This window comes from Ammodytes marinus (genome assembly GCF_949987685.1).
Source record: "Ammodytes marinus genome assembly, chromosome: 16".
In the NCBI taxonomy this organism is placed as follows: Eukaryota; Metazoa; Chordata; class Actinopteri; order Uranoscopiformes; family Ammodytidae; genus Ammodytes; species Ammodytes marinus.
The window spans coordinates 25,303,207-25,330,820 of record NC_137220.1 but is presented as its reverse complement, the minus strand read 5'-3'; the positions used below and the strand labels follow the sequence as shown (position 1 = coordinate 25,330,820).

Here is a 27,614-nt window from a genome sequence, read left to right as displayed (position 1 = left end):
GACCCCCTTTTTGGAAACACAAACCTTTATCAGTTTTCCTTACGGTGACAGATAGTTCAGTGAGTCAAATTGATCCTGAAATGAGGAGATAACTGCAGCATGTTGTGACCTGAGAAAGACTGCCTATGCTGACATTTCTGCCAATGATTTATTTTTATTGCACTATGCTGGGCGGGTTTGTGGAAAGAAGGGGGAAAAAAAGCTAAAGCTTAATGGATAACAAATGTCAGTCCATTTTGATGTATAAAACACTCCACTTAGTCTCTGTCGTATTACAGATAACTTAATTGACTTTTTTGAAGTAATGACCAGTGTAAAATTGCACTCAGATACAATTTTGAGATAAAATGATAACTTTTCTGATAAAATCTTACTGCATAACTTTTTTTTTTGAGAGGTTCTACCGAAACTGTTAAGTCGTTCTTCAAACAGCTTGCTTGATTTCAACACTCTATCTCCAATGTATCTAGCAGTGCTCATGGGCAGTAACATAGTTTCTTGTGCGAACAATATCATTCCTTCTCATTCACATCACTATTCTATCTTGCATAGTCTACCATAGAGAGAACTATGGTGTACGTGTCAGAATCTATTTTGTGCTTCAGAGACATTTCTGTGTGGATTGCTATTGGACTAGAGTGTAAAGTACAGAAAGAAGGTACCCTATTCCAGGTACCTGTTCTGACTGAAATGATTTCAGGACTGATGCCAACAGTCTGAATAAGTATGCATGCACTGTGACCTACTACATCAGCTTCTTTGAGGACAACTGTGAACCATCACACACCATTGAGTGTTAACCATGACAAACCCTGGCTCACAGCCAAACTCAGACCGCTACATTTGCAAACATAGGAGCAGTTTAGGAAAAGGTTCAAAGTTTAAAGGTACAAGGTAAAGTAAGGTTACTTATTCATACCCATAGTATATTTGTTTTGCAGCGAGAGGACTGCGTTATGGCACCCAATTACAAAACAAGCAGGTTAAACAAGGAAGTGAGAAAGGCTAAACAACAGTATTTCAACAGAGAAACATCGACAGAGGTATTGAAAAAAAAATCACTTTGGATCTGTTTTGAAGGATATCAGGCAGATCATTACGTGTAACCTAAAACCACAAATTCTGTAAACAACCAGCGCCTGGCCATTGACCTGTATGTGATCTGTTGTAAAAAAAAATCTGATATATCTAATACCTTGTGAGAAATAAGAATAAGTAAAAACAACTATGGAGCCACACAAACAACTGTTCGGCTGAGCAGGGTCACAACTCCTTCCACGAGTTTAATCAATGAGTTGACTTACTCAGGAAACAAGAATTAAGACCCCTCACAAGGTGGGGACACTAAAGAGGAACCACATGACATATCAATACAAGAAAAAACAGGTCAGCTCCTCCACTCTTTTCACTTATCAGTTACATACTTTAAAAAAAGACAGTGTCACAAGACAGTAAACAATTGGGAACATTCCTTAAGAAAAAATGATTTTCCCATCACATAATACTATAGATTTGAAAGACAAAAGGACAGTCCCGAGACCATTCCCATCTACGAACTCAGTCAATCAGCTCCACCTCACTCACCAAAGTAAAGGTCTGGTCCTCTCAACAACTGCCCACTGCCCACCATCCCATGGTGCAGAGGGGATGACAAAGAACATAGAACGGGTAAAGCAAGTGTTAAACAGTTTATTTTCATTAGTGGTTTTCATTATGTTTAAATATTACTTTATTGTAACTGTCCAATTATTTAATAATTTTAAATTATTGTTTATTATTTTATTTTATTTTTCTTAATTCAATTAAATTCAACATAGGCCAATGCACAGAATATACACTCACCGCCACTGGCCACTTTATTAGTGGGTTTGACCACCTTTAGCCTTTGGAACTACCTTAATACTTTCGTGTTGTGCGTTCACACATGATATTCTGCATACCTTGGTTGTAACAAGTGGTTTTTTGAGTTATTGATGCCTTTCCATCATGTCAAATTAGTCTGCCCATTCTCCTCATGACCTCTGACATCAACAAGGTATTTTCATCTACACAACTGACGCTCACTGGATTTTTATTATCTTTCGGACCATTCGCTGTAAACCCTAGAGATGGTCGTGCGTGGAAATCCCAGTTGATCAGCAGTTTCTGAAATACTCAGACCAGCCCGTCTGGCACCATCAACCATGTCACGTTCCAAGTCACTTAAACCTCTTTCTTCCCAATTCTGATGCTCGGTTTAAACTTCAACAAATTATCCTGTCCAGGTCTACATGCCTAAATGCATTGAGTTTCTGCCATGACTGACTGATTAGCTATACAGTCCCCTCCATAAGTATCGGAACAGTGAGGCCAATTCCTTTATTTTTGCTGTAGACTGGAAACATTTGGGTTTGACACCAAAAGATGAATATGAGACAATAGCTCAACATTTCAGCTTTCATTTCCAGGTATTCACATCTGGATCTGATACACAACTGAGAAGATATAATTATTTGAAAAAGAACACAACATTTGTAGGCAAGCAAAAGTATTGGAACAGATAGACTTTAAATAAATTAAAGTGAATAAACCGTAATATTTTGTCGTAAATACTTTGCTTGCAATAACTGCATCAAGCCTGTGACCCATTGACATCACAAAACGTTTGCATTCTTCTTTTGTGGTGCTTTTCCAGGCTTTCACCGCAGCCTCATTCAGTTGCTGTTTGTTTTGGTTTTCGGTCTCCTCTTTAGCAGGTAAAATGCATGCTCTATAGCGTTTAAGTCTGGAGATTGACTTGGCCAGTCTAAAACCTTCCATTTCTTACCCCTGATTAACTCCTTTGTTGTTTTTGCAGTTTTTTTGGATCCTTATCTTGCTGCATGATGGAGCATCTTCCAATCAGTTTGTTTGCATCTTTCTTTAAATTGTCAGACCGAATGTTTCTGTAGACTTCTAAGTTCATTTTGCTGTTGCCATCATGTGTTACTGTGTTGTTGTCAAGATGAACCTTTACCAAAGTGATGGAAAGGCTAAAGTTTTGAGAAAGAAAGGATCTACTCATGATCCCAAACATACAGGCTCATCTGTGAAACACGGTGGAGGCAATGTCATGGCTTGGGCTTGCATGGCTTCTTCTGGGACGGGCTCATTATTCTTCATTGATGATGTAACACATGATGGCAACAGCAAAATGAACTCAGAAGTTTACAGAAACATTTTGTCTGACAATTTAAGGAAAGATGCAACCAAACTGATTGGAAGATCCTTCATCATGCAGCAAGATAATGACCCAAAACACAACAAAGGAGTTAATCAGGGGCAAGAAGTGGAAGATTTTAGACTGGCCAAGTCAATCTCCAGACTTAAACGCTATAGAGCATGCATTTTACCTGCTAAAGAGGAGACTTAAGAGAGTAACCCCCTAACACAAACAGCAACTGAATGAGGCTGCGGTGAAAGCCTGTAAAAGCATCACAAAAGAAGAATGCAAAAGTTTGGTGATGTCAATGGGTCACAGGCTTGATGCGGTTATTGCAAGCAAAGGTTTTGCGACAAAATAGTATGTTTTATTCACTTTAATTTATTTAAAGTCTATCTGTTCCAATACTTCTGCTCGCCTAAAAATGTGGTGTTCCTTTACAAATAATTATATCTTCTCAATTGTGTATCGGATCCAGATGTGAATACCTGGAAATGAAAGCTGAAATGTTGAGCTATTGTCTCATATTCATCTTGGACTAAATCAGCATGTTGACAAACCAACTCATAACAAAGGGCACACGCTGGACCTTATCATTTTCAGAGGAATGAACATTTCAGACATAACAGTGGCAGATATGGGTCCCCTCACGGACCATTCCTGTTTATTTTTTGAGAGTACAATGTCTGTTCACACAATTGATCAGTCAAAAGTAATCAAAAAGCGGTATATTACAGAAAATACCAGTGAAACATTCATTCAAGCATTTTCTTCGATACCACCCCTCCCCTGTAACTCAGTTAAGGAGCTCTTAGACAACTTTAACGGCAAACTTACAAGTGTTATAGATGCTATTGCACCCACTAAGATGAAGGTTGTCTCTGGTAAGAAAAGATCTCCTTGGAGAAATGCCCCGCAGGTCAGAATAGAAAGAAGAGAGTGCCGTAAAGCAGAACGCAGGTGGCGAAAAACAAATCTCCAGGTTCATTATGACATCTTCAAAGAGAAACTGTGCACGTTTAACTCAGAACTGAGAAATGCAAGGCATTCTTTCTTTTCTGACATCATCACCAAAAACAACAACAATGCACGTGCCCTGTTTGCTACTGTCGACAGATTAACAAACCCTCCTGTGCCAGTAGCGTCTGAGCATCTTTCCACGAGGGCCTGCAATGAATTTGCCTCCTTCTTTACTGAGAAAATTCACAAAATTAGACAAGCTGTCACTGCATCAATACCAAGTTCAACATATGTGTTCTAATGATTATGCCGGTATTCCCTTCACCAGATTTAAACACCCCTAAATTAATATCAGGACGTTTGTGTGTATATATAGCCTGCCAGGTTCGTTTGTTCCTGGTTTGAACCTGTTCCACTATAAAGTTTATGTGTTCATCGACCCCTGCTCTTTATTTATGGCAAACAAAGACCAAAAGCTGATTTACACAATTCCCAAAAGGTTTTACTTTTCACCAAAAACCTTCACACCATATATTACCTTAAAGGCTCTGGTTTTAAAGCATGTTACCCTTTGACCCCTGCCTATCTACAAATCTCCCCCTGTGTTGATCCCCTAACGACCCTTACAATTGTCTCTTCTAATTTTATCCTAGGTTAAGTCCAGATTTCAGACCTTTATCCTTGATAAGTGTTTAGAAAGGAGGAGATTAGATAATAGGTTTTTAAGTTTTCTGGTGGATGAATACCTCACATTTACCCCTAGCTTCAAAAGACTACCGTTAAGTCCTCACTAAGTCCATACACCTGGATGAGCTTAGGCCAATAGATAAATGCAATTCCCTCCTAATTCAAGGAGTGTGTTTATGGGATGTGTATTCTTTGTTATCAGTAGTGTAGCCGTAGTGTAGGTTTGAATTGCTTACCTCAGAGGCGCCGCGGTCTCTTTAAAGAAAAACCCTAATTAGGTCCTTGTTCCCAACTCTAAACTAAAGATTCAGACTCAAGAGTTATAGCGTTTTCAAGAAATTTTATTTAACCAATACAAAAAGATTATACTTTCACAATATAAAAAGAAAAAAATAAAATAAAATGAAAGGAAGGAAAATAAGTACCTACACTCCCATTAATGTGGTTAATATATGTAGAGAAGTATAAGACTTAACTTATGTGTTGTATGTCTTTTGTTCACATTGAATTTAGTTCATGAGTTCTCCCATTTTCAATCCACAAGAGATCAGGAGTATTCTCATCTTCAGGTTTTTTAAAGCTCTACTGTCTACACAACTTCAATAGTTCTGGGTGTTGGCCGATTCTTTCAATCTTGTCATATATATTTGAATATCTTCAAATGCTATGACAAGCTTGATTTTGCGACACAACAATCAGGAAAAGTTGGTTCAACAGTTTATTTGGTTGATCCACAAGAGATCAGGAGTAAAAGTTTGTCCACTGTCTACACAACTTCAATAGTTCTGGGTGTTGGCCGATTCTTTCAATCTTGTCATATATATTTGAATATCTTCAAATGCTATGACAAGCTTGATTTTGCGACACAACAATCAGGAAAAGTTGGTTCAACAGTTTTTCAACCTCAACTCCATGCTATTCTACAACCTGGTTCATCGATTAGTTCCCATCAATAACCCAAATGGTCCCTTACCAAACTTCTCAGAATAGAAAAGGAAGAATTGGTTCCGAGCCTCTTCCCCTTTTTGAAAAGAAAAAATAACTCCTCTCAATTTTTCTAAGTATTTTGCACTCAAAGAGATTCAGAGTGTTTCTTTCGAGTTTTTCTTCTAAGTCTTTCGTCCATGCTAAAAGAACAAAAAAGTGGAACAGTCAAGGCTTCCCCAAAAACCCTCAGCAGCAGCTTCCCCAAAAAACTAAACTTCTTGCTCAAAACCCTGGCTTTATATAGTCTGAAGACAGAGAGAGTGGGTGTGTGTATTAGGAGGGGAGAGGGTGGGGGTAAAGATGAGGGTGTGTGTGTGTGTCCAGCTCAAGGACCCACTGCCCCCCTTGTCTCTCTCACCCCTGACCTGTCCCAGGACAAGCCCAGGCATGCCTTTTCAGAGAGGCCTTAGGAATTCACAATTATGTATATATTTCAGGATAATAACTTGAATACAACACTTTTAGTGATTCTACCTTAATATTAAAGGTCACTTGTTACCTTGCCTGTCTTATTAAAAATATCATACTTTTCCCTACGAAAACAAGAAATATACATTTCACATTCTCCTAAGAACAAGATATGTACAATGAAAAGTTGCAATATTCTTGCCTATCTCAACACCCTCTCTTGCAACTTCATAATTGACCTATTCAACCATCATCAAGACAATAATTGCCTTTGCAATAAAAATCATAAAATTAAAAAAAAAAAATAATAATATTTTTTTTTTTTTTTTCTTTTAACCTGATCCACAAAACATAGCAATATATCACAACCACAAAGCAGTAGGATACAGTATCCGTAATACGAAACTACAAATAAAGAAAAGCATAAACCCAGTATACCATAATATTAAGGTAAAACCCAATTCAGAGAGCAAAAACACAACACCAGATCAAAAAAATAAAAAATAAATGAAAAGTAAAAAATAAGTGATGGATTACCAAAAACCTAATTTATATAAATAAAAGGATTATATAAGCAACCTCAAAGTTCAAATCAATAATATGAAAAGAGTCCCCTAAATCATAGAGTCCCAATAAAACACCACCCTGAGATAAGTAGACATGGAAATTCCTCAAGCAGAATACAAATGAGTACCCATGTAGAAAAATCACAACATCTTGACCAAATTCAGAGTAATGAGTACGTCAGACAGTATAGTCAAAAGTTCTTAAGCTTTTGCTATGTCCAAAAACAACAATTCAGTCCCACGACGATTCAATCATAAAGACAGAGTCCATTTTCTTCAGCCTGTTGAGGCTCTTTTTCAAACACAGAGCATATAGATGAGTCAATATCTGAGTGTCTGCTTACACATAAGGTTTGTCCCAGGCATACACCTTGTTATAATCTCCTCCAAGCTTATAGCATATATGTTGGTGAGGACCAGTGGACTGTATAGCTTGGATTAAGGGGATTGTGTTGTATAGGTGGCGTCGGTTAGAACCCCATAAGTCACATGAAGCAGTGGTCCAGTTTAGTGACTTTACTTATCTTCTGTTGGCATCACATTGGCATTGTGTGTGTGCAAGGGGGTGTGTGTGTGTGGGTGCGGGGGGGGTGTGGTCTCGAGCCTACATCGTAGAACATCTGCAGTTGCCCAGTAGTGAGAGCAGGAACATGGGCAGATGATGAAAGGCCCACTGCAGGACAAGGTAGAGTTGATGCCCCAGCAGGATAGAGTTGCCGACCTACAGCAACTGATGGAGGTGCAATGGTTCACCTCACCCAGCAGTGGATGATTCTGCAGCTTCAGGAAGCATGGCGCAGTTTACCAGGATGTACCAGGAGTTGGAGAGTTGTCACAGCTGAAGATGTAGCTGTCAGGGGACGCCTGTGTGTCAGAGGTGTAGTAGGCCCCAGAAGCCTGTCAGCTTCTTCTGCAGACAAAAAAGTCTCCAAGCGGTTGTGATATAGTACTCCATGTTAAAGAAAAAATGCATATCAACAGCTAAAGCTGCTGAAGCTATATCCGGGATTTATAGAAAGGATCATGTAGATTCTTGGTAGAACATAGAGCTTAATGTTTAGTGAATAGGCAAAGGAGCCCTCTTGTCCATGAGAGGAAAAGTATCTCATGATTGAAAAACAATAAAAAAGTAGCAAATGAAAAACTGTAGTAATCCATCAATAAAATAAAGGTAGCAAAGGTGTCTTTACTGGTGTTATGCTTCTATTGGTTATTTTGATTTATTTCCGGGTACTGACATAATATCAGGTAAGCAAAACAAAAAAATAAAAAATCCTATTACAGGAGTAAAAAAATAGCAAATCATTAAAAAAATTCAGTAGTAACTTAATATGATAAAGATAAAAATCTAAGAAAATTGTGGCTATACTGGTGTTAAGCACTCATGTTTATTTATTTATTTTAAAATAAAACAAAGAATAAAATTCACAGGTTGAAAGGCAAGTAGAAAAGTCTTCAGATTTTGTTTTAAAAGAGCTGAGAGTTGCAGCAGACCTACCGTTTCTGGGAGTCTATTCCAGACATGCAATGCATACAAACTAGAAGCTGCTACTCCATAATTATGTTTTGGCCACTAAGATAAATAAAAAATATGATTTACTTTCCCCAAAACCCTAATATAGGAAAAGGTTGGATGGGCTGGCAAAAGAAAATTAAAGGGTGCTCTGGCCAACCACACAATGGGCCGTCGGACCAGAGACTCTACCCTGCCTACAAGTAACTAAACTTCAAATAAAGCCGCGAAAAACAGTGTTACCAGTCCCATCCTTCCGTAGCAACATCAAATAAAATTTGAAGTCATTCTATTGGTGATTTTAGTTTTACCCTCAGCTAGGAAAACAAACAAAAAAAGAATGTGCTGGGAGAACAACATCTTCTATGTTTGAGAAGACTGAGATTGTGTGAAAAGATAAAAGAAAAAAGAAACAATACACTAAAGTAGTAGAAAGTAAAAACTAAATATAGAGTTACACCAAGTGCAGGTGGTAGAGGTGAACGTCGTAAATTAAGGCCATTAGTTAAGAATGAGATGTCTCCAATGGAGACACCCACACTAGAGACTGTCCATCCTTGCTGTTATCAGTCCCAAAAGGGTTAAAGGTCACAGGCCTAGGCCAGTGAGAAACTGCAAGTGTACAACTGGCATCCCTCTCTACCACTTGACTGATTTTTGCACTCAAAAAAAACAATTGAATGCAAATGTATTTACACATTTCAAATAAAAAGCGCCCCTGAGGAAGACAATACCCACACGGCTTGTGTTATGTAGATAGAGGTCATAGGGATTCAACAGCAGGACCAGGTAAAAATGGGATAAGGTGACTCAATTTAGTTTAGTTTCTTTACAGAGTAGTTTCAGTTGTTTCTTTAACCCATCAACCATAGCACCCTGTTGACCCCTGACCTCAGTTGTGTTGTAAGTGCATTTTAGGCATGAGAACCAGGTTCTCTTTAGAGACACATAAATAATATGTGTCCAACCTGGCCCTTCATATGTGCACCTGCAGTAATTACTTAAAGAGGCTTTCTCAAGTATAACTGTGGTGTGCGATTTTCTTTGTGTTTATCTGATGGAATAACAAAGAGATGTTTAGCCATTTCCGGCCTGGCTTGGGCCATTTCTACTATTCTGTGTTACCACAATATCTATATTCTAAATACCTGCTTCAACAAGCATTTTAGAACATTTTGTTCTTTTATTGAAAACTTAACAATAAAACATTAAACCTATATTAAATAAATTAGTTTACATATGAGGGCTAATTGAAATTGGTTGTTTGTGGATGTTTTGGGGTAGCTATATGGTGGCTCATTTCAAACTTATTCATATACTCTGGACTAGCACCAAAAACTTCAGTGACATCACATGTATTTGTTCTTTGCAGCTGCAATGACTGGCAGCTCCCACTAACGTTTAAGAAGCTCTTAGCGTCAGCACAGAGTCTACAAGTATCCTATTTGAGAATGACAAACTTTCTGTCTTCTATTTTCACCATGTATCTAACTCTCATCACTAGCAACAAGTGCAAGCAAACTTGTTTTTATCTTTGCATGTCATTTATTCTAATAGCAAATGTGATCTCAACTGTCGCACTGTACTCTGAGTCTAGAAATTTAGATTTTTGACAATTTAGAAAACCCTGGTGAATAGCTGATATCTGTTATCAGTTTTATGGCTTTGGGAGCTGCAAGCACAGGCTGCAGGACGAGGGGCAATAAAACAAGAAAAGGTGGAGAGGAGAAGAGGAGGAATACCCCTTCACTACCCCCTCTTCAACTTTCAAGAATAGCTTGTTGACGAATGTTTCAGCTAAATTAAATTATAAAAAGGTAACAGTCTTACCCAAAAGGCCCTTGATAATTCTGTCTCATCCGAGTAGACTCCCTCTGCATTCCTTCCCCTGTTATTGTTAAGATTGTAGCAGCCACACCACCACCATAAGTCAGATTCCAATTCTCTGTATTTGTCATCATACAGGGTTCGGTAAAAGGAAGGCCCACAATAGTAGACTGTAATATTACTAATTTTCCTTTATTGTATTGATTACAACCCCGTATTTCCTCCAGCTTTGGAAAAACGACGGTTGGACTATTTACCACCCCAGAAGAAACGTTGTTATCCTCATTAACATCATCATATGAAGGTGGACATATTGCCATATGTGTCCGACCTCTATTCCCAACCTCATCTGTATAGCCCTCTGCACCTGTATTACTCCTAGAATCAAAAAGTAGGTGCATCAGGGACCTCAGGAACTAAGAATTCCCTGTTACAGACCAAAAACAGTCTGGTTATATCATCCATATTTCCAGAATGATAGTATTTTTCTTGGAAGGTTTATAGCCGTTTAATTCGCCTCTTCTATCCCTGAGTCTTTATAGCACTGGTTAGCAAGGCCAGCTTGACTTTCATAGAGTTACAAGTTACACCATCGGATACAGCTGCTGTCGACGGGAGAATGAGCTATATTTATTAGTCAAATAAGCCCTTTCGCCTGGCTGTTATTTCAACAAGTATCGGTACCTTCTGAACCATATACGCAAAAATAATCAAAATCCACTAACTACCCTAAATGCCCTCCCTTGAAGTACGTTTAGTTTAGAGTGATTTTTTTACTCAACTAGCCAAATGTTATCCCTATGGCAATTTTGCTCTCCCTTTTTAAACAGACAATCCCTTCTCCAGTGAAAAGGGTGACCAGAGTTTTTAGAGGTGAGTTTTATAAGCCTTTGCCAAAGGTCTTAGCCTAGTTTAAATAAAGCAGGAAGTAATAAACACTCAATCCTAGTTTTGCCGGTACATGCGTTCTGTTTAAAGAAAACTTTAACACATCTTAAGGATATTTTGCCCCGTTTATACTTCCTGGCAGATTTCGAATACTCCCTCAGCTTGATTTCGCTGGTTGAAAAAGACCCCCACTAAGGGCTGTGGATCTTTGTATTTTAAGCCGAAAAGAATAATAGTTGCCCTCTCCTCCCTGTTGTATCTTTAATATAAGTAAACAGTGATTATGGGTCTATTTATCTTATCAGCCCCACGTGCGGGCGCCATAATGATTATGCCGGTATTCCCTTCACCAGATTTAAACACCCCTAAATTAATATCAGGACGTTTGTGTGTATATATAGCCTGCCAGGTTCGTTTGTTCCTGGTTTGAACCTGTTCCACTATAAAGTTTATGTGTTCATCGACCCCTGCTCTTTATTTATGGCAAACAAAGACCAAAAGCTGATTTACACAATTCCCAAAAGGTTTTACTTTTCACCAAAAACCTTCACACCATATATTACCTTAAAGGCTCTGGTTTTAAAGCATGTTACCCTTTGACCCCTGCCTATCTACAAATCTCCCCCTGTGTTGATCCCCTAACGACCCTTACAATTGTCTCTTCTAATTTTATCCTAGGTTAAGTCCAGATTTCAGACCTTTATCCTTGATAAGTGTTTAGAAAGGAGGAGATTAGATAATAGGTTTTTAAGTTTTCTGGTGGATGAATACCTCACATTTACCCCTAGCTTCAAAAGACTACCGTTAAGTCCTCACTAAGTCCATACACCTGGATGAGCTTAGGCCAATAGATAAATGCAATTCCCTCCTAATTCAAGGAGTGTGTTTATGGGATGTGTATTCTTTGTTATCAGTAGTGTAGCCGTAGTGTAGGTTTGAATTGCTTACCTCAGAGGCGCCGCGGTCTCTTTAAAGAAAAACCCTAATTAGGTCCTTGTTCCCAACTCTAAACTAAAGATTCAGACTCAAGAGTTATAGCGTTTTCAAGAAATTTTATTTAACCAATACAAAAAGATTATACTTTCACAATATAAAAAGAAAAAAATAAAATAAAATGAAAGGAAGGAAAATAAGTACCTACACTCCCATTAATGTGGTTAATATATGTAGAGAAGTAAGACTTAACTTATGTGTTGTATGTCTTTTGTTCACATTGAATTTAGTTCATGAGTTCTCCCATTTTCAATCCACAAGAGATCAGGAGTATTCTCATCTTCAGGTTTTTTAAAGCTCTACTGTCTACACAACTTCAATAGTTCTGGGTGTTGGCCGATTCTTTCAATCTTGTCATATATATTTGAATATCTTCAAATGCTATGACAAGCTTGATTTTGCGACACAACAATCAGGAAAAGTTGGTTCAACAGTTTATTTGGTTGATCCACAAGAGATCAGGAGTAAAAGTTTGTCCACTGTCTACACAACTTCAATAGTTCTGGGTGTTGGCCGATTCTTTCAATCTTGTCATATATATTTGAATATCTTCAAATGCTATGACAAGCTTGATTTTGCGACACAACAATCAGGAAAAGTTGGTTCAACAGTTTTTCAACCTCAACTCCATGCTATTCTACAACCTGGTTCATCGATTAGTTCCCATCAATAACCCAAATGGTCCCTTACCAAACTTCTCAGAATAGAAAAGGAAGAATTGGTTCCGAGCCTCTTCCCCTTTTTGAAAAGAAAAAATAACTCCTCTCAATTTTTCTAAGTATTTTGCACTCAAAGAGATTCAGAGTGTTTCTTTCGAGTTTTTCTTCTAAGTCTTTCGTCCATGCTAAAAGAACAAAAAAGTGGAACAGTCAAGGCTTCCCCAAAAACCCTCAGCAGCAGCTTCCCCAAAAAACTAAACTTCTTGCTCAAAACCCTGGCTTTATATAGTCTGAAGACAGAGAGAGTGGGTGTGTGTATTAGGAGGGGAGAGGGTGGGGGTAAAGATGAGGGTGTGTGTGTGTGTCCAGCTCAAGGACCCACTGCCCCCCTTGTCTCTCTCACCCCTGACCTGTCCCAGGACAAGCCCAGGCATGCCTTTTCAGAGAGGCCTTAGGAATTCACAATTATGTATATATTTCAGGATAATAACTTGAATACAACACTTTTAGTGATTCTACCTTAATATTAAAGGTCACTTGTTACCTTGCCTGTCTTATTAAAAATATCATACTTTTCCCTACGAAAACAAGAAATATACATTTCACTTTCTCCTAAGAACAAGATATGTACAATGAAAAGTTGCAATATTCTTGCCTATCTCAACAGTTCCCTCTTAAAATCAATTCAAATACAATGACAGAATTTTATCTTATAAACCACAAAAACCTGGAGGACATTATACAACACCTGAACTCCTCATCCTGTTGCCTTGACATTCTGCTCACAGGCTTCTTTAAAACTGTTTTTAGCTGTATGGCCTCAGATGTTCTACAAATTGTCAATATGTCCCTTCAGACAGGTGTATTCCCACAGGCCCTGAAAACAGCAGTCATCAAGCCACTCTTAAAAAAGAACAATCTAGATACACCACTCATGAAAAATTATAGGCCCATATCTAACCTACCATTTTTAAGTAAAATCATTGAAAAAGCTGTTTATCAACAGCTAAATAACTACTTAGCAATGAATAACTGCTTTGATGTCTTCCAGTCAGGATTTCGACAACACTACAGTACTGAGACTGCTCTGGTTAAGGTCCTCAATGACACCCATTTAAACACAGACAGTGGCAAAAGTTCTGTCTTAGTTTTACTGGATCTCAGTGCCGCTTTTGACACAGTTGACCACAGCATATTACTAGATCGACTAGCAAACTGGGTTGGACTTTCGGGAACTGTACTAAGCTGGTTTGAATCCTACTTAAAGGATAGAGACTACTATGTGTCAATAGGCAATTTCACATCTGAGCGGACAAATATTACATGCGGGGTCCCCCAAGGTTCCATTCTTGGCCCTCTTCTATTTAACATCTACATGCTCCCACTAGCTCAGATTATGAATAAGAACAAATTATGCTACCATAATTATGCAGACGACACACAAATTTACATAACCATATCACCAGGAGACTACAGTCCAATACAGGCACTGAGTAAGTGCATTGAACAAATCAATGATTGGATGTGCCAAAATTTCCTTCAATTAAACAACGATAAAACTGAAGTAATTGTCTTTGGTGCCAAAGATGAACAATTAAAAGTCAGCGCACAGCTTACATCCATTATGTTAGAAACTACACCCCAAGCCAGAAATCTTGGTGTTGTTGTAGACTCTGACTTGAATTTCAAGAAACACATAAAATCAATCAATAAATCGGCCTACTACCACCTAAAAAACATATCAAGAATTAAAGGGCTTATGTCTCAGCAAGATTTAGAAAAACTTGTCCATGCATTTATCTTTAGTAGACTTGACTACTGTAACAGTGTCCTTGCTGGCCTTCCAAAAAAATCAATCAGACAGCTTCAGCTAATTCAGAACGCTGCTGCTCGAGTCCTCACTAGGACCAAAAAGGTGGATCACATTACCCCAGTTCTGAGGTCTTTACATTGGCTTCCAGTCACTCAAAGAATTGATTTCAAAATTCTGATGTTGGTTTATAAAGCACTAAATGGTTTAGGGCCAAAATACATTACTGATATGCTGATAAGTTATGAACCGTACAGAGCCCTTAGGTCGTCTGGGACAGGTCTACTTACAGTCCCTAGAGTTAGGACTAAACGAGCAGCTTTTAGTTTTTATGCACCAACAATCTGGAACAAACTCCCAGAGAACTTGAGGTCTGCTGCAACTCTCAGTTCTTTTAAATCGAGTCTGAAGACTTTTTTGTTTCCTTTTTAACTTGCAATTTTCATTTTATTTGCTTCTTTTATTATGTTTTTAAATCGAGTTTTAATTTTAATTTTATTTTTATTTGCTTCTTTTATTCGCTTTTAAATGTTTTATAATGTGTTTTATGTATTCTAATCTTGCCCCTGTAAAGCACTTTGAGTGGCCTTGTGTCTGAATTGTGCTATATAAATAAACTTGCCTTGCCTTGCCTTGCCTTGCCTTTTGGTGTCAAACCCAAATGTTTCCAGTCTACAGCAAAAATAAGGGAATTGGCCTCACTGTTCCGATACTTATGGAGGGGACTGTATGTGTTTACAATAAATTGAACAGGTGTACCTAATAAAGTGACCAGTGAGTGTATGTTGGACTAAAATGATTAAGTTAGAGGTCAATCCGGTCCGTGTATTGGTTGGTCATTCGGTTTGTAGGCTAAATAACAACTTCCTGACGCAAAAATTAATAAACGTGCCGTCTTTTGTTTCAGTTTTGTTTAGTTTAGTTTAACTAATAACTTCCACCATGACCCTTATCCCCCCAAAAAACAAGGACTACATAGCTTAAAGACAACATCCCCGTTTACCAACCCACCACAAAACCATTAAACCCATTATCCTCTCGTCTGCCTGCAAATTGCCTAAAGAGCCAAAGGGTCTGGAGATGATGGAGTGAACATGGTCCCCCACTTCATCCTACAGTGCGTGGACTCTTCAGGAACCCTTGCCAGGATCCTGATGAAAGATTCAGCCCGCATTTCTCGCCTAAACAAACTCGAATACACAACCACAACATAATCAAATTGAGTAAAAATTATTAGGTCTATGAGTAGGACGTAGGTAGATCTTTCGGACCACCGCTCCTCTTCTCAAGACTGCATTCTTTGAAGTGTTTCTCCAGCCAGACAAAAACACCAAAGTAAAAGATTGGTATATAAATGTTTTTTATTTCATTTGGAGATGTTTACAAGGTGTGAGCTTTATTAAGAGGTAGGTAAAACAAAGGGCATGTGTTTGTAGAAACAATCCATAGTGGCTGAAAAGCAGGAAAATGTAAAATAATGTAGTTGTCTCATTCTAAAAAAGTAATTTTTTCCCGATACAATTTCAGGTAAGCTACTGTCATGTTATAATCATCCCATTGACACAAGCAGTTATAATGCCATGTTCCAGCACTGCTACTCATTAGCGACAAACAGCACACAGCTCATGGAAGGAAGGGGTGAGGGTGAAGCCCACAGCTGGTGTCAGATCCAGGTCATCTTCTCTTACTCCTGGTGCAGGTGTGAAACGAAAGCGCTGAAGGAGGGAGGTGAAGAAGAGAAAGAGCTCCATCTTAGCCAGACCTTCTCCCAGACACACCCTGCGACCTGCAAGGAATGGATAAAAGACATATGTCAAGAGCTCAACTGAATCATGCTGTGTAAAATATCTTATTAATCTTCAGACAACAAAAACTTGGATAATTTGTCGTACCTGCAGAAAAGGCCATGAAGGCGTCTCTCCTGACAAATTTACCATCCTTATCCAGGAAGTGGGAAGGGTTGAAAGTGTGTGGGGTCTCCCATTCGCTCTCATCGTTCAGGACAGATGTAAGCAGAGGTAACACAGTAGTCCCCTGTAGGCAAAAGAAGAGAGCAGGTCTGTCATGTGAAGGCTCAGTATGAAGCCCGTTTTCAGGTTTTACGAGTGTATGTACTGTAGGGGAGAACGGGTCATATGTCACACGGGTTGGTTGTCACAATCCTTACATCTCGGAACCAGAAGGCGCTGTCTGTGAAATGTTGGTATGTAAATATCCAGAATTGTGACCAGAGGTCACCTACATAGTCTTCCTTGGAGTTAGACTGCTGAATTTGAGGTGAGAGGACTGTTTGTGTTTTTCACGTCAAATTCAAAATATTTAGCTCCTCAGTGTTCTCCTTCTAGGCTTTTACACAATGGGTTTATAACAAAACACTTGTTACCCTAAAAAAGTGTGAAGGGTAAACTATAGTTTAGAATGTGGTTAGCAAGCTAATTAGTTGTCAGATGGTTGTTGGCCTTGATGCTAGCAAGAAATTCAAGTTGGGGTTGGTCGTCACATTTTTTGGGGGGTTGGTTGTCACATGTTATCAAAAGGCTGCAGCCAGAAAAGGAACCCAATAACGAAATAAATTGACAAGCTGCATCCTCACTGACACCCCAGAGAAGGAAAGAATAGATCAGGAAAAGGCAGCTAGCATGCAAAAGAAAAAAGGGCAACAAAATCAAAACAGTGCATCCCAAACTAGACCAGCTGCCAAGGCTACAGTAAGTTATGTAGGCCTATTTGTCAACTTGACTATGCAATTAAACTTTCAAATTTAGTTCTGCTTCCTTGCCTTCTTTTTAAGATTATTCTCATTAAGATAACATTGTGACAAACAACCCCATAATGTGTGACAACCGACCCCTTGATGGGGTTGGTTGTGTTTAGGTGATGAGCAATTCTCACTTGAGTAAAAAGTGTGCCTACTATCCCCGGTCTCTCCTACATATCGAGCAAAAAAATAAATAAAATTGTGTTCAAGTACTGAAACAGACGTGAGCACTAAACCTTCTTGATGAAGTAGCCCTGGAAGGTGACGTCTCGGCTGGTTTTGTGAGGAATAGCCATGGGGACAATGTTGGCAAGTCTCTGAATCTCATGGATGACTGCATCAATGTACGGCATGTTTTTCCGGTCTTCTACCCGAACTGGGCGGCCTCCTACCACCCTGTTCAGCTCCTCGTGGACCAGGTCTAAACAAACACAATTTTAAATTGCTAGTCTTTGTCTGCATTCACTTGATCAACTCAGCAGCTTTGTGAAGCTGTTCATTGAAATAGTTGTGCTTTAAACACAATGCTAAAATGGTATTGTTCAGCAGGTGTGAAGTTTTCACTATGCCCACTATCTAGTTTAGCATGCAAACCATTGCTAATCAAACACTCAACACAAAGTATAGGGCTGATGGGAATGTCATTTTCAGCTGGAATTTGGTTGCAAACCAAAGTATTCGGGAGGAAAAGTTAAGGTATCATTACATGATGACAATCCATCCAAAAGGGATCATGAATGTGCGTAACCAAGAAATTCCAAAGGTTGTTGGGACAGGAGATCATCAAAGTCATTAGGGTTCCTAGTCTGGGCATTTTGGATATCTGTTTAAAATTGGGTGGTGGTGAACGTACTGACAGACTACTAGCATGGCTAAATTAGTACAACTCAGTCATTAAAGTATTGGCCTGAACCATTCAAAGGATGCAGAGGAGCAGTGTAAAGTGGGAGGACTTGGTTAGGCTAAAGACAAGCCAGGCCGTTGCATTCTGGGTGAGCCTCATAGTTCAGATAGCACATGCAAGCTCACCAGCCAGGAGCAAGACGCAGTAATCTAGCCACCAAACATCAAGAGCCTGGAACAGAACCTGTTCTGCTTCCTGGGTGAGGAATGAATGTATCCTCCTGGTTTGGTGAAGATTAATCTGCCGAAGCTGGTAGATGTAGCCATGTTGGCAGCAAAGGACTTCTGGTTATCCCAGGCCCGGCCCTGGGCATAGGCAGTATAGGCAAATGCTAGGGGCGCATCCATCCGCAGGGGGCGCCGCTACAAAAAAAAGAAAAAAAAAGAAATGGGCTACCAAAACTTTATTTTAATTTGTTTTACTAATACTGTTAATACTATAATTTCAAAATATGAGTTAAGCTTAAAATATGACAACTACTGAGGATAGACAAACTATAAAAAAAAATTGAAGCGCCCCCCTCTCCTCCGATAGAGTCTTCCAGATTTCTGGCGATCAGCCAGGTATCTGAACGGTAACTTCACAGGTCGGAACCGGAAGGAAAGAGCGCACACCATGTCAAAATGACAAAAGCTCTCTCGTGCCAAGGGAAGACTGAGAAGGAAAAGAAGAGGAGGAAAAACGTGACAAAGACAGAGGTAAGCCTACAATGACGTTAATGTGATGAATGAATTGTGTGCTGCATTGTTTTAGCCGTTGTAGGAGCAGTGTTAACTTGCTAGCTTACTTTTGGAAGATGGGTAACGTTACTCCCAGCTTAAATTCATCAGAGGCATTTAGATTTTTCATGTAGCCTACATCCCCTGTCATAATTAGCCAAAGTTTGCACTGCTTGTAATGGTTATTAGAAAGCTATTCCTTTTCCACTATAATTAATGGTTGTCAACCTTGGGTTTATTGTGTTAGTTTACATCAGTGTTAAAAGTGCACAGTATAATAACAGTTAATATTGCATACTTGAGACAAGTCAAGTTTATTTGTGAGGCACTTTTCAACACAAGGTAAATCAAAGTGCTATACATAAAGCCATGAGATATCATCAGAAGGCTTGATTCTGATTTAATAAAAAGCAGGAGCAAACTTTTCCGTTTGATTGTACCTTATCTAGGCCTATAGCTTTCCATTAGTTACTGCTTCTCTTCACTCTGGTTGGATGCTAAACTGCATTTCATTTTAATGACAAGAGTTTAATCTTATCTAATTTCCATTTTAAAGCTTTTCACCATGTATTAATATAAATAATGTAACAACATGTATACTCCAGGAAGAATAGCTTTGGCTATGGCCTCAGCTAATGGAGATCCCAATAAAATACAAATACAAATACTTCTCTTCTCTCTTCAGGTTTTCATTTGAAATACTTTGAGCCACCTGTCCTGCAGACATCTTCTCCACCTTAGTACAGCACGTGTTGCAGCATGAGGAATAAAGGCTTCACCAATAGACCCAAAGGCAAGAGTAGTCAGGCTGTAGCAAGGTGAGGTGAGCTTGTTGAGATATGAAGATGAGGTCTTAACATCTAAATGTAGACAGCTCTCTGTTGGAATCAAGTTAAATAGCAGTACAGACCAGAGGTCTCTGTCATTTAATTTTGTAATATAGCTTTTGTGTGGAATTATATTCAATGCAAAGTTATGATTTATTGAAACTATACTTGTAATAGATTATACTTTTAAATGTTAACGTCTGCATTTTTTTGTGCAAATCGAAATATTGTATTAATTTTTTAATGTTATGTCACTTGTTTTGTAATGTGTTTTTTTATTTTGTGGGTTATTTTCTATCTAAAATAAAATGAAATGTCAAAGACAAAGCTATCCAGTTCTGTGTGAGTGTATGAACAGTGGTGAACCTGACTGCAATGCAATGGGGGGCGCCAGCTAAAATCTTGCCTAGGGCGCCAAATTGGTCAGGGCCGGCCCTGGGTTATCCAGTATCACACTCATGTTCCTGAGAGTTTGGGTATCTATAGTCATGTACAGGTCATGCACTGGAGATACAGTATCTCCCCTGGATGGAAGAGCAATTCAGTCTTCTCAAGTTTGAGCTTTAGGTTGTGTACAGACATCCACTAAGATATGTCAGTCAGACACACAGAGATTCATGCTGCCTCCTGGGTTTCAGATCAGGGAAAAGACAGAATTTGTTAAATCTTTCATAGCAGTAGACAGCCATGTGAGTGAGTAAAAGAGCCAAGGGAATTGGTACAAAGAGAGAAGAGGGGACCCAGAACAGGACTGAGGGACCAGAGTAGTGAGACTATCTTGTAAGTTTAGTCCTTGAGGCAGTATGCAGAGAGTGCAGAGCGTGAGACTCCTGGTTGTAATAGGGGCGAGAGGGTAGGCTGCTCTAGCAGTCTGGAGTTCCTTTGTGACGTTCAGAAGGACAGTTTCAGTTGAGTGGCCTGCCTTGAAACCAGACCGGTGGGGTCAATAAGGTTGTTCTGGTGGAGATGGGTTAGGGTTCAAGATGCTTTTAGAGTGTAAGGAAAACAACTAGTTCTCAAAGAGATATTGATGGGCTGGGTACGAAAACGCAACAAGGAGGTCAAAAGAAATAGAATGAAAAACGTGAGAGGGAAATTCAGGGAATTCCGAAAACCATAGTGTTTGTCCAGGAGTAGGTACACATGTGGTGTGTATGTGATTCCCGCCTCCTCCACAGAAACATATTGGAGGGATATATAGTGCATTGATATGGATGTAACAGTCAAGTTGGTTATGATTTATTCTGATGTGACAGTGGCTGACTCATGGTTTGTAGGCTGAACATTGTTACGTAGTTAAGCCATTAGAAATGTTGAGCATGATGTTCATTGCAGTTTTTAAATATACTGTATATTGTTAGAAAAAAACAAAACCTCATTCTCTCCTTACCTTGTATATGTGGATATTTGGCCATGAGCAGCAAACCCCATCTAAGAGTAGCTGCTGTGGTATCAGTACCAGCTCCAAACAGGTTGGTCACTGTAGATATCATGTTATTCTCATTGTAGTGAGTGTCCTTAACACAAGAGTCCTAAGAGAAAGAACACAGACTTATAATTATAAAATATACATTTGCAAAATTGTTCTTCCATTTCGTAGATGGAAAAAGGTAAACGATGTTGCCTTACATCTTCTTTCTGCTTCCGAATCAGGAAACAGTCCACGAGCCCCCTGCACAGGTCAGGGTTTAGTGTCTCTTTCAAATGCTTGATTAAATCTTTGACATCAGCGACAGACGTCTCAAGATTTTTTAAAACATTCTTCCGGGTTTTGATCCAACTGAGCAGCCTGGGAAACATGTTGAAAAGCTGTGGTGTAACAATAAAAACAACAAAGAGTATCAAAGACAGTGAAGACCAAACAGCAACCCAAGTAGGTAGATTTAATTCTGTGTGCCTAATACGTGTTATGGCTCATATTACATGAAAACACTTTTTTTGTTTTAATACAGTGCTGTGCAAAAGTGTCAGGCAGGTGTGGAACAAATGCTGTAAACTAAGAATGCTTTCAAAAACTGAAGTTTTAATAGTTTATGTTCCTAAATCGACAAAATGCAGTGAATAAACAGAAACTAAATCTAAATCCAGCAGTGCCATCAGCTCCGAACTGCCAGAAACCAGTGGGACCTAGGTACATCCATCATAAAACACATCTTTTTAAACTGACATATTCAATCTAGTTCCTTGTCTCCCACCCATTTCACCCCACTTGTGTAAATTGTTTCAATGTATCTTGTTCTTGTGTTTTTTATGATTGTTGATTTTGTTTTTTAAACACTGCCCTGTAAGGTGATCTTGAGTGCTATGAAAGGCACCCTCAAATAAAATGAATTATTATTATTATTACTGCTCTCAGCATTGAGGACATCATCAATCATGACCAAATCTTCAACTCCATTTGCAGAAACATGCAAGGAACCTCCACCATGCTTCACTGTTGCCTGCAGACATTCATTATTGTACAGCTCTCCAGCCCTTCATCGAACAACCTGCCTTCTGCTACAGTCAAATATTTCAATACAATATTTTTGACACATCAGACCAGAGCACCTGCTGCCATTTTCTCTGAGCACCAGTTCCTTTGTTTTTGTAGATAGTTGAGTTGCTTGACCTTGTTTCCATGTCGGAGGTGTGGCTTTTAGGCTGCAACCCTCCATGAAGACCACCTCTGGACAGACTTGTCCGGACAGTAGATGGGTGTACCTTGGCCCCACTGGTTTCTGCCAGTTCTGAGCTGATGGCACTGCCGGACATCTTCCGATTTCGAAGGGAAATAAGCTTGATGTGTTTTTCATCTGCTGCACTGAGTCTCCTTGGACGACCACTGCATATACGATCCTCAGCGTTGCCGTTTCTTTGTGCTTTGTCAAAAAAGCAGAAACCCCAGTCTACTTTGAAATCTTTGTCTGTGAGAGACATTGATTTTCCAATATAACTACTTTATTCCCTCACTTACCACTATTGAAAATTGATTAAAAAAAAATTATTATTTATATTTGTGAAAGCGTCCTTAGTTTACAGCAGTTTATCACACCTGCCTAAAACTGTTGCACAGTACTGTAATTTTCACATTAACAGTCGACATTGATGAAGAAAAGGATTTGCCTGAAACGGTCAGAACTGGAAAATGCCATGGTCTTGGCCGAATCTATGAAAGGAATAACCTCAGAGATTAATACTCTGCTGCTGTGTACTAACGTGTACATAGATATAAAGCTTTCTCTGCAATAGGCTTCATTAGCAGTAAAAGGACAGAATAGCCAGCCCTCCAAATTTAGGGGGGCTGGTTTTACAGGTTTGTTTGACCACAATCAAAATCACTGGGTGCTAGTGCCCACTGGTGGTGTGTAGTCTGTATGCTGAGGCACAACTCTCCTCACTTATGTGCAGATCTGCTACAGCACAAATGCAAATAGCAGAAGCAACAATTCAGAGGCATTACTCTGATCTAACTGATTATATGCATGTCCAGCTCTTGGAGAAAATTACTTTCAAGCCATTAATATCTATGTACATAATTACCAAGTTTGTGTACAAAAACAGATCAATGTACGCATGTATAGATTTGCATATTTCCAAATCTCGATACACTTGCAAATGTGTTTATCACAATCACAATCTGACTACGGATTGTAGCGACTAAAAGATTCTGAAAACACATTTGCAGATTCCTGGACACATTCACAAATCTCACAGATTGGTTTAAACATTTACAAATCTGACCCACATACATTAACATATCGTACTGGCTTATTCTGAAAAAGAAAATAGCCTACATAATTCATGGCTTTACAATCTCAGAGAATATCCAAGTTTTATTTTTCTTGGTAAATTAAGGGCTTTAAATCTTTTTTTTATTGAAATGTGAAGCTTAAATGTACCTGGATTTGTGCAGAGCCAACATCGCGTATGTTCTCGTTGGCTCTCGTCACCATGTTTATGAATCGGGGATCGCTGTATTCAAACCTGCTTCCATACACGATAGAGGAGATAATATTGGATGTTGCATGATTCATTGGACGTGATGTATCAAATGGTCTCCCTGTTAAACAGCAGCATTATTGATTAAGATTGAAGTACAACTCAAAATGTGCAGTCTTTCACTATTACAACAGACCTCACCATAACTTATACATTGTTCCAAAACTTAAAAAATGGATGTTTTGAGCACAGCTATCGTTTCATTTGTTGATTATAATAATGCACTCATACCTTTATGCTCTTCAAATATCTGGTTCAAATGGCGACATTCCTCCAAGATTTTCTCCTCTGCAAGTCTTTTGCCCATCCCAAAGTCTCTCAGGGTGGTGAGGGCAAAACGTCTCATCTCTTTCCATGAATCTCCGTTTGCAAACAGAATCCCTATGAAACATGGCATGACAATTAATCTGTGCTAGTCATTTATATTTGATAAGATAACAAACTCATCTGGGGTTCAGCTTGTTAGCTAAAAAATAAAAGATAAATAATTGAAACATTAAAGAAATGATCCAGCTTGTAACTAATAGGAAAAAAATTAAGTTTGTGCATACCATGACCTTGATTAATTTCATAAAATATAGGGGAGATATCTCTGTCTCCAAACTCTTCTGCGTGGCCGACCAGAGCCTCTTTGACTGTCTTGTACCCGGCCAGGACCACCACTTTATTGGTTCCAAAGTACACAGTGAATACCGACCCATATGTCTTAGAAAGCTGCAAATACAAAAGAAATGCAGTCCAACGTGAAATCTGCACTTTTGGTTTTTAATGTGAGATATAAAACATGATATACGTATATAATAACATTTGTTTTAACTGGTTTCAACAGATTTATTTTTTCTATTTTTGTATTACTGTCTTGTATTTAGTTTTGATTTCCCTTGATTGTTCTGCATATGTATGTGTGTGTGTGTGTGTGTGTGTGTGTGTGTGTGTGTGTGTGTGTGTGTGTGTGTGTGTGTGTGTGTGTGTATTGTATTCTTATATGCAAATGTATTTTCGGTGTGGTTTCCATATAAGCGTACAAGTTACTGCTGCACCCACACATGTACTTTGTTTTAGCACTGCGTGTTTTTTATATTGTATGCATGTGAAATAAACTAAACTAAAACGTAAAAAGTGAATGTCTAAGAGCATTAATCAATATAAATGAAAGGCAAAACACGTGAAAAGCATCATAAGACGGATTTGTTTCTATCTGGATTAGAGTGCTAAACTCACCTCACAGAGAGTATTGTAGGGTCTTTTGAGATCAAGCTGCAACAAGTTGCCAAGCAGCGGGAGAGACCTTGGTCCCGGAGGTCCTTTTCCCAGGTCAGTGGAAGGGAGGCTTCTGAAAACAATAAAGATGACGAGTAGGACAACAATAGACTCCAACACAGCGGTGGGATGAGAGAGGAGGGAAACAACTACATTGTCCAGAAGAGACATTTTTTTTGCAGAACCGACTGACTGTGCTGCTGTCAAAACGCAATGCTGTTTACACTAAAACAAATATGTGGAATGTCTCTTGCAGCTGCAAGTGTTGGGTTACTACTTGTCGCCTCCCTCTCGATAAAGACTTTTTCAGGTCACAGTTCTTAAAGGTACAGCCTACACTACTTGGATTTTTCGGTTTTGTTTGGTAATTAGGCCTACAAGATTCACACTTAGCCCCACCCCCTAGTTGTTCTCTGATTTAGTGACCGCCAATAAAATAATGTCCAGTTTACGCAAAACCATTTTTTTTCCTTCAATAGGCTATCTTCCATACCATCATGCTGAGTTGGACATTTTATTGAAAATTAGGATTTATAAATTATAGGGGAGAGTGGCCTGAGTTGTGCCGGTGGGGAAGTTGTGCCACCCCTTGTTTCTAGAAAACCATTGAAGAAATTGGAAATGTGACCACATATTTAAGAAGAGCCATCCATTTAACTCATCCTATAAAGAAGGGAGAAACATGGAATAAGATATGAGCACATTTAAACTCAGAAAACTGTTTTTTGCCTTTCAAAGTAAAATGTCCATGACCATTTTTTATTATTATTATGTCTGAACAATTACAGACACGTTTGAACACATTTGACACGTGTTTTTGTGCTTTAGTATGCAACACTTTGTGTCTATATACGTAGTTAGCACGATGTCAGCCCTAAACTGCTGCATCATGCTTATTATCCAAAATTCTGGGGTTGGGGTGATTTGTGCCAGAGGGCCTGGGATGAGTTATAAGTAAGTAAGTAAAATGTATTTATAAAAGCACATTTATAGCAGTTTGCACTGTCCAAAGTACTGTACATAGTGCATTCAGTAGGTAAAAAATGAAGGTAAAATAACAATAACCAAAATAAAAGACATCTTTATGTCTTTTATTTTGGTCAATGAGTTGACTTACTCAGGAAACAAGAATTAAGACCCCTCACAAGGTGGGGACACTAAAGAGGAACCACATGACAGATCAATATAAGAAAAAACAGGTCAGGGCCTCCACTCTTTTCACTTATCAGTTACATACTTTTAAAAAAGACAGTGTCACAAGACAGTAAACAATTGGGAACATTCCTTAAGAAAAAATTATTTTCCCATCACATAATACTATAGATTTGAAAGACAAAAGGACAGTCCCGAGACCATTCCCATCTACGAACTCAGTCAATCAGCTCCACCTCACTCACCAAAGTAAAGGTCTGGGGCCTCATTTATAAAGCTTTGCGTGGGATTCACGTGAAAGCTAGCGTACGGAAGAAATGTAGGATGTGTACGTGCGAACAAAAATATTCTGATTTATAAAACAGTGCGCACTCACGTCCTACGCCTGTTTCCCTTAATAAATCACAATCCACTCTAAATGTGGCGCAGCCTTTGCGGGCTTCACGTAACGCCCATATTTAACCATACATAGTCATTGACACGCCCGAATTAATATCATTTACTGAGTGCATGAAGGCGGTAGTGGCAGTCGCCGACTGAAAGGGAAATGGAAAAATAGACTCCACACGGTGTGGATCACTGCGGTCACGCCGAAGTACCCGTTGGAGAAGTGGCGACCAGGGAAAATTTAGTTTGGTGGCACAGTGTGAGGGTCAAGGCGTCATAGTGCAGCCTGTGGCGATCTCTGTGAACGCTGTGGTCGAAATAAAAAGAAGCGATCCGACATAAAAGTGGACGCAAAAAAGTGCATATCCTCACTCAGTGTTTGTGCCACGAGCGGGGGACACTGAGACCCCCCATGAGATACAGATTCGGAGAATTCATCCCGGTGCAGTGACGGGCGGCGGAGGGTTAATAATAATATACTTCACATTCCCTTTCAAAACACAGTTACGACGTGCTTAAACACAAAGAAAAACACATAGATAAAACGGACTAAAAACAGCGAAAAATTAGCACAGTATGTGATGTACAATAGGCTTATGATTAGTGTATGAAACTGTGCACTCCTGTCTGCCTGACTGAGGCATCGAGAACAGCGTCAGTGTAAAAGTAATAGGTTGTATTCCACCTCAATATTATCAGAATGAATCCAATAACATGCAGAGCTTATTCAAACGTTTTTTTTTTGTTTGTAGGCTATTTAAGATCCTAATTCGTTTTGTTTTTTGTTGGTATCACTCCATGGAAAAATCCGTGGAGGCATTTTTGTATTAGTTGTAAGAATGGCTTCATACGTTTTGCAAAGGATCTCACTATATGAGAGACCTACATGGCATATAATAGCCTATATCTGGATTCATTTTACACAAACACATTGTTTCTCGCACTTCATACATGTGCAGTCGCCGTTTCTCCTTTCTCCACTTTCTGTGCGTACGCATGGGTCAGAGTTTGCGTGGAGGACCGCACATCTTCCCGTCAAGTTTGCTTTTTATAAATCCCAATGTTTGCGTAGAAATTGGCGTGCGCCCTCTTCTGGGCGTACGCCACGTTTATAAATGAGGCCCCTGGTCCTCTCAACAACTGCCCA

General features: G+C 39.1%; 1 protein-coding gene across 1 annotated transcript; it reads right to left on the bottom strand.

Annotated features, from left to right (window-relative positions):
• Positions 1–15,857: 15,857 nt before the first annotated feature.
• Positions 15,858–25,124, bottom strand: LOC307262892 (cytochrome P450 2K1-like). Its single transcript, XM_080043904.1, has 9 exons — positions 24,890–25,124; positions 24,220–24,382; positions 23,900–24,049; positions 23,569–23,729; positions 21,317–21,496; positions 21,078–21,219; positions 17,474–17,658; positions 16,372–16,513; positions 15,858–16,265 (listed from the first exon to the last, which is right to left on the bottom strand). The coding sequence occupies exons 1-9, from the start codon at positions 25,097–25,099 to the stop codon at positions 16,081–16,083; spliced, it is 1,518 nt and encodes a 505-aa protein (XP_079900030.1). The 5' UTR covers positions 25,100–25,124; the 3' UTR covers positions 15,858–16,080.
• Positions 25,125–27,614: the final 2,490 nt, after the last annotated feature.

Coding starts and splice junctions, on each gene's coding strand:
- LOC307262892 (XM_080043904.1), bottom strand. CDS start 25,099: ATGTCTCTTCTGGACAATGTAGTTGTTTCCCTCCTCTCTCATCCCACC. Junction 23,730..23,899: donor GATATTTGAAGAGCATAAAG/GTATGAGTGCAT, acceptor GCTGTTTAACAG/GGAGACCATTTGATACATCA. Junction 17,659..21,077: donor CAAATATCCACATATACAAG/GTAAGGAGAGAA, acceptor GTGTTTGTTTAG/ACCTGGTCCACGAGGAGCTG.